This window comes from Aethalodelphis obliquidens, unplaced genomic scaffold (assembly GCF_003676395.1).
Source record: "Aethalodelphis obliquidens isolate GAN/ISIS:26980383/991018 unplaced genomic scaffold, ASM367639v1 scaffold25, whole genome shotgun sequence".
Classification (NCBI taxonomy): Eukaryota; Metazoa; Chordata; class Mammalia; order Artiodactyla; family Delphinidae; genus Aethalodelphis; species Aethalodelphis obliquidens.
Window position 1 is genome coordinate 6,232,208 of NW_020837969.1, and position 7,827 is coordinate 6,240,034.

The window sequence follows — 7,827 nt, forward strand, 5'->3', positions numbered from 1 at the left end:
CTTTTATTCATATTCGATAACTGGGAGGAATGTGTAGGGAGGAGTATTTTCTTAACTGTGCTGCACAGAAAGGAGAAACAGTACAGTAGGTAGAATAAAATTAGGTTCTCTAATAGATTTTTGAAAAATTGGAGAAAACAAAACCAATCACTAGGCTTCTTTCATCCCTCAGCATGGAGATGAGATTAGATTACAAGAGAAACAGTGATAACTAAGGTCAAGGTCCCTGAAAATCTTGAGTGGGAGTCCTCATGCCACAGCGATGGTCAGGCTAGGTCTGTCTTTCACTCCAGCCACCCAAGTCCCCGGCTTATTCTGCTGAACCATCTGACCTCAAAGTTTGTTATGAACACCTGAGTCCTGTAGTGTTAAGAGAGAGAACACCTCCTGGTACCAAGTTCTGTGTGAACCTTGCTCAGTTCTGAGGAATGTTAGGCATTTCTTCATGATCCTCTGACAATTGCATGATTAGTAGAATAGTGTTTTGTATTTAGCATAGGTTTGCTAGAACGGAAACACTTCATACAATTATATATTTGATGATTTCAACACTCATAACAAGTAATGAAAGCAGCTTCTTTTTGGAGAATCAAAGATTCCTCTAGGGACATAATTTAAACCCAGAGTCATGTTTTCAAAGTAGCCCATCATGGTTATTGTTTGTCTTGTCATGAATCTGTAGAATTCCTTGAAATTAATAAGGAAGAGAGATTGAGTTATGAATATGCAAGTGAATCTTTTATTATCAACTCTCTGGAAGTCCTAATTTCCAGGTTATTGAAAAACTTCTGCAATGTATTATAACACACTTCAAGTGATATTTCTGTGAAATAAAGTTTCATGATGTCAGAGTGTTTAGGTGTCCGTGAATGTACCTGAAAGGCAGACACCAGCTCAGCGCTGGCAGAGAACCGAGGGAAACCCCACACAGAGCGTGATCCTTTATCCACCCAGACCCCATCACCTCCTCATCTCAACCCTCCCACCCTGGACAGTGGTAGGGACCGCTCTGTCTAAACCAGAACATCCCTGATGTTTTAGGAATCAGTGACGTTTGAAGATGTAGCGATCAACTTCACCCAGGAAGAGTGGGCCCTGCTGGACACATCCCAGAAAACCCTGTTCAGAAACGTGATGCTGGATAATATCACCCACCTGGTCTCCGTAGGTGAGTCTGTCAACACGGATGTACGTGCACGTGTGTTCACTGCATTCATTCACTCACCGAACAGGCATTTAGATCAGCTTCCCCGTGTCCCACTCCAAGTCCTTCCTGCTTCTTTGATAGTCCTCATAACTACTTAAAACGAAGACGTTACTTTTCACGGCACTTTTCATTACTGCACTGGAAAGTAATCTTGGCCACATTTCATATCTCTGTGGCTACTCAGTGTTTACACTCAGAACAGAACTGGGGATTCAATGGATATTTTAATGCATAAGTAAATGGATCAAATATTTTTAAAATGATTCTTCTGTTCTAGTCACTCCATGAAGGCTTGAGACCAGAGTCGTGTATATGACATAATTTTGATGATTCCTGTAAGGCGTATCCTTACTGGCTCCTGTTTGAAAGTAATATTCAGCCCACTGTAGAGTCTTTCAATCTTTCCCATTTGGAAAACACTGAGGATTCTGTAATCTCTCTTTGAACTTGTGCACAGGCATCAGCCGCTAGAGGGCCTCACTGTGTTTGCTGCTGCTCTGGATTTCCTCCTGGTCTGCTGAAGGACCTTCACTGTTCTCTCTGTTGAAGATGTTGTTGCCTGCACTGACCTTCAATTATCTCTTTATTTTCCTCTTTCCCTTACCCTGGACTTGAGCACAGCAAAGGGTAATTAGCCCAGACTCAAAATCCAACACTTTTTTTTCTTTTTCAAATCAAACAGGGTATCAGATCAGCAAATCAGATGTGATTTCCCAGCTCGAACAAGGAAAAGAGCTGTGGAGTGAAGCAACAGGATGCTTCCAAGGCCAGAGTCCAGGTAAGAATCAGGGGCCTGTGCTTCACTGAAAAAGAGTTTCAGTCAGTGTGTTAAGTCCTTGGAAACACCAAATGAAAGTTTTATGATGTGAGCGATACATTCTAAACTGGAAATGAGGACACTGGGCTGAAATTCTTCATGTTGTTATCACTCTTTGCATCTAGCAATGAAAATTCACATTACTTCCTGCCATTTCTATTCTTTAAGGGAAAGGGTGCTTGTGGACTCACTGCAGTTAAACTTTCACATAGTGATTCTTGTCCTGATCGCCCCATTTAATGTGTTTTCCATCATTTGCTGACCCAATGTCTCTCCACCACATTACATTTTTATATTTTAATCCTGTTTTTCTCTAATAGACAATGACTTTTAAAGTATTTCTACTACCTTGAGTATTTCTTTATTATACATTGTTTCTCCAACTAAGTGCCAACTTTTGAAAGATACTCACATGGACCTTGGTGTTTGTTTACATTTTTATTTCCCTAATTGCATTTTAAAATTTATATTTTTTCCATTTCTTTAGGCAGTGAAAGTCCGCTTATACAACAAGAAATTATATTCATGCAACAAGTGTACAGGAAGCACATATTTGCCACCATGCCAATGGTAAGTTTCATGGGTGGAACACCAGTCATCCAAATGAAAGACCTGGCAGTGAGATAAGTTGGCAATTGAGCAAAATTGCCTGTATGTAATTAAGTGGAGATTGAGCTCTTTCTGGGAATATTTTTGGATAGGCTGAAGTCAGTTGAAAAATTAATATGAGCACAAAACCACAACATGAGACCTAAGAAAAAGTCAGTTGCACAAATATTGCTCATCTCCTAGTCTTTAGAACAAACTGAAGTCTTCAAAATTAATCTGATATCTGGGTTGGGAAACTATAAAAGAGAATGTTTGTGCCTGAAGAGGAGTAACACAACATGTGTATGCAACTGACACAGGAAACATTTTAACAAGAGACTATAACTGACTGATCCTATAGGGTGTAAATGTAGAGGAATGAGTGTCTGCGTAGACGTGGGCAAGCGGAAACAGCCTCCTATCTTTTTCCCAAAGCAGGTTTCTCACACACAAGGGGATCCTGTTGGATGGACTGATTTGAGTGATGAATTTACTCCTAGATCTTCACCTCAACTTTCACCAATTCCCTTAGGAAGGAAAAGTAATGTCAGCAAACAGCATGGAAAATCACTTAGTCAAGGGTCATTCCTTGACAAACAGGATCACATTCACACTAGAGCTAAATCGTATGAATGTCCTCTATGTGGGAAAGTCTTTAGTAGATGCTCTACACTCATAAGACATAAGATGATTCACACTGGAGAGAAACCATTCAAATGCAATCTGTGTGGGAAAGTCTTCAATCAAAGTTCCTCCTTGAAACAACATGAGAAAACTCATACAGGAGAGAAGTGCTATGAATGTCATCAGTGTGGTAAAGCCTTTCTTCAAAGCTCTGGCCTTAGTTCGCACAAGAAAATCCACACTGGAGAGAAACCACACGTATGTCTTGAGTGTGGGAAGGCCTTCAGTCACAGTTCAGGGCTTAGTTCGCACAAGAGAATCCACACTGGAGAGAAACCACATGTATGCCTTCTGTGTGGGAAGGCCTTCAGTGAACATGCTAAACTGAGAGAACATGAGAGAACCCACACTGGAGAGAGGCCCTATGAATGTCAGTGGTGTGGGAAATGCTTCAGTCGAGGCTCTTCCCTGAGACGACATGAGGGAACTCAGCACTGGAGAGAAAGTCAGGAGGGCCCTCAGTAGACGTCCTGAACTGAGATGACATGGCGTCATACATGTGAGGAATGTGGATGGAACACCAGCATAGTTTTAGCATTTAACCACACCAAAGTTCACACCCAGTAAAGACACTCTGTAATCAATATGGACACTCGTTCAGGCACCACACTCCTCAGTCCAGACAGGCATCACCTGTGGACGTGGATCCATATGTGCCCTGTCTCTGTGGCAAAGCCTTTAGTCATTGGCCTGACCTCAGGTAACTTAGCAGAACTCACTCTGTAAATACAATATGGGTATTTTTAGCAACAGCTCCCAACTCTAAAGACCCTAGAGGACTTGAGCAGGGGATAACCAACCCCTAGTTCTTCTTTGATAATTATTGTTCAACACGAGCCATCTTCAGGTAGAGAACCACTAAGACTGTAATGACTGTTAACAAACATTCAGCTGATCACCAGGCTTGATGTGCACGAGAAACTCAGCGAAAAAAATAAACACTAAAACAAGAACAAAGATGTGAACTCTTGAGAAATACCCAATTATGTTGAGCAACACCAAAGCATACTTATAAATAATTCATCCTGGAGAAGTGAATCAATGTAAAGTCATGAGAAATTCTTCATAGAGCAACCTCTCTGGACCACGTGTGCTCAGACTGTACAACACACCCTCAGTGTCGTGAAGGAAGGGAAGTCTTCAGTGATCACTTATTTCTTAGTCAACATTAAATTCTCACACTGAGGATGTAGCAATCCTAAAAATCAAAGTGGAACTACAACTAGATTTCGTATCAGAAAAAACTGACTCTCTGAGTGGGAGGGGGAGCCTCTAACAGAATCCTTTAACACACATTCAGGCAAATTGTGATTTGTGGAAATACCTCTTCATGAAAATGTGGCATAAAATGGAGAGTGAAGTGATCTAGCAATATAGAATGTAGACTTTGGAAGAAATTAAAATTTGTGTATAGAATAATAGTTGCAAATATTCAAACAATGAAGTCTGTGGCTAAAGGAGCTAAGTGTTGTTGTCTGGTTTTCTTTGTGCCCCTGGAAGCACAGGGATTCAGATCTGCACCCTCGGAAAGTGGGCGGAGACTCAGCCCCACTCTCTGAGTGTCTCCTTTCTCCACAGCTCTTTCCACACAACTCAGCTCCACTCATTCCAACGTCCCCCTAACCCCATCTACCCTTTCAGGCCCTGGTGGTGACACAGCTCTGATCATCAGCTCCACTGGTCATGTTTCCCAGAATGTCACGACCCTGGTCAGGCAAGGTTATGGGAAAGTCTCAAAGACACCTAGTCCTACACTTTTTGAGTTCCCTCAACATATTTCTGCAGATGGAAACCACCGGGGGCTAAAGAGACAGGCAACTCTGCCCTCCCAGACCTCAGAAATCTCTTTGTTATTTTTTCCCAAAACCTCTGAATTGAGCTAAGTGGATGAAGAGTTCCTTCCATAATCATACTATCTTTTTCAGCTGATTCCTGAATTATACACCCAGCAGTCTCACTGAAGAGGAACACATACCCCTGCATAAGCTCATGGAATAAATCTCCAGGAATGAAACTATCAGCGACAACACATTCCAGTGTTTAAAATAATTAGTGCAATATACTTTTCGCTAAGAAAAAACGACTGTTCTCACAAAGCGGATCTCCCCACTTTGTCTGCAGGACTTGGAGTGTTATCCTTTGAGACACATCAATATCGAACCTAAATCTCGAGGGAAATTCTTCCAGGATATCCACTGGGATGACTTGTGTTCTCGTAGCACAAAGTAGCACAATTCCCAAACCACAGGCTTGAGGGTGAGGATGTTAAGGGGTGAGGCCTGTGCAGGTGCTGGGACCCCCAGGAGTGGTGATGTGCACACTCCCTTCCCAGAGGAGTGCACGTCCCACTGGGATTTATCTACGCTGACCTATACCTGTGTCTGTGCTCGGCATTCCTAGCTGGACAAGGGATTTCAGAGCTGTTCCCCTACAATGGTGAGCACAGGAGGGCAGCATTTCACAAGGAGGTGTGTTTGGGGGCACCTTGGCCGCTTGTCTGAGTGGCAGAGGGGCCTGGAAGAAACCTCTCTGAAGCTTAGTCACTGGGGGGAACTCAGGGCTCTCTTGGTCGAGCTGACCCAGGCTTCTTCACAGGCTCGGGTGCTGAGAGTGACAGGCCCACGGAGACAAAGTGAGAGGCAGAGGCAGAGAAACTCCCAGAGAGAGAGACAGAGACAGAGACAGAGAAGCAGCTGCAGGGCCACTGGGCTCAGCTTAGAACTCCTACCACATAAGTTCTCCCACATTCTGTTGCTCAGAGCAAATGGCAGGCTGGCCACATTCTGGGGGTGAAGAGAAAGGTCCAGCCCTTAATGAGAGAAGTGGCAAAGTCACACGGCAGAGCCGTGGGCCCGAGAAGGTGGAAGGAATCTGTGGGGATTTGTTTCAATCGAACTCAAAAGGCTTAGGTATGGGGTCAGGTGTTTACACTTTAGTGATACATGATTCTCTAGTTTCCAAGATTTCTGCAGATTCCTCCCCCTCACACCACATCACGATCTCTTTCATCCCATGGCTCTGATGCAGAGTGGGAACCACTATTTTCTGAGCTGAGGCTATTCTCCTGGGACAGTATAAACCCCTTTCTCCATGAAGTTTTCTATTTTCTACCTTTCCTTCCAAGAACCCTCTCATAGGTTCGAGGCAGAAGACATCAACTGTAGCTCCTATTCAAACTGCTGCTGTCCCAGGAGAAAGACCCTCCTCCTAAACTTTAAATCACTGGGTTCTTTTTTAACATATGAAAATGGGCTACATGTTTATTCTTCAAAGATACCTAGGGGGCTTCCCTGGTGGCGCAGTGGTTGAGAGTCCGCCCGCCGATGCAGGGGACGCGGGTTTGTGCCCCGGTCCGGGAAGATCCCACATGCCGCGGAGCGGCTGGGCCCGTGAGCCATGGCCGCTGAGCCTGCGCGTCCGGAGCCTGTGCTCCGCAACGGAAGAGGCCACAACAGTGAGAGGCCTGCGTACCAAAAAAAAAAAAAACCTAAAAACCTAGGAATTCAGGAAACATTTTTTTCTAAAACTTGAAACTTTGAGCAAAGTATGGAATACCACAACGATTCCCCCTTTACTCTCAATCGCAATTTCTGTACGTGACTTCAATTTTCTATTCCTTTACTAGTGGAGGAGGGTCCTTCTCCCAGTGGGTCCACATTATGACGTACTCCCTTTGCAGAACAACCAGGAGAAGAGGGTCTGGGGACTGGAAGTCAGTAAAAATGGAGGCTGTAGTACACCAGAGGGAGTGGGCCTCTTAACAATGAGGTATGAACCTGAAGGTATGGAAACCCAGACCTTAAACCTGCTCCCTTGTATTGATGTAGAGGGAAGAGACTCAAAAGGTTTACAGGGGGTTTGATCATCTGTATCACAGAACTGAGACTCTGAAATGGGGAGAGACGTGGAAGATCAGAATTCAAAGTTCTGACCAGAAAACCAGAAATGCGTTGAAAAGTGAGTGGAAAATTGGTCGTGGGGAAGGGAGGGAAGGAAGCCTCTTAGGATAAATCAACATTACCTTCAATGAAATAAAGCATTTTGTAAGAATCACATCGAAAATGCAGGGAAGAGCCAAAGATGTCTGACTTTGCGGTTTTACTTTGGTAAATGGAAAATAATCATGAGTTTTGTAGCTTCACTTGATTTATAGGGTCACCCAACTCTACATATTTTCCTTCAAGATGTAAGTTCTTCAACTGTGGCTCTTTCTCCTGCAGGGCTTTTGTAGGGAAGGAGGGGGTACTCCATCTCATTAAACTAGTGGGATCAGCGCAGCAAGATGGTTTGGACGTGGCAAATCCTTGATGGAGGTGGAAAACTCCCCCCAAATCAAAAGGAGGAATAGTTTGGATAACTGTCCGCTTTAAAAGTTAAAGATCCCAACTTCATCTCAGCATCACCATGACTAAATACCACTTCTCCTTTACACCATAGTTAGATAGATGGATGGATAGATGATAGATAGATAGATGTATGTTCTGGAAGAAGGTGTTCCAGTGGGCAGGTTTACTTCTTGTGCATGGGAATC

At 43.6% G+C, this 7,827-nt stretch overlaps 1 protein-coding gene across 1 annotated transcript in view; it reads left to right on the forward strand.

Moving 5' to 3' along the window:
* The window catches only part of LOC113628939 (zinc finger protein 124-like), a 5,640-nt gene extending 1,879 nt beyond the window's left edge, over positions 1 to 3,761 (forward strand). Inside the window, exons 2-5 of the mRNA XM_027123005.1 lie at positions 1,042 to 1,168; positions 1,890 to 1,985; positions 3,145 to 3,431; positions 3,516 to 3,761. Coding sequence (XP_026978806.1) covers positions 1,042 to 1,168; positions 1,890 to 1,985; positions 3,145 to 3,431; positions 3,516 to 3,761 — 756 coding nt within the window. The remainder of the gene's footprint in view (positions 1 to 1,041; positions 1,169 to 1,889; positions 1,986 to 3,144; positions 3,432 to 3,515) is intronic.
* The last annotated feature ends 4,066 nt before the right edge of the window (positions 3,762 to 7,827 follow it).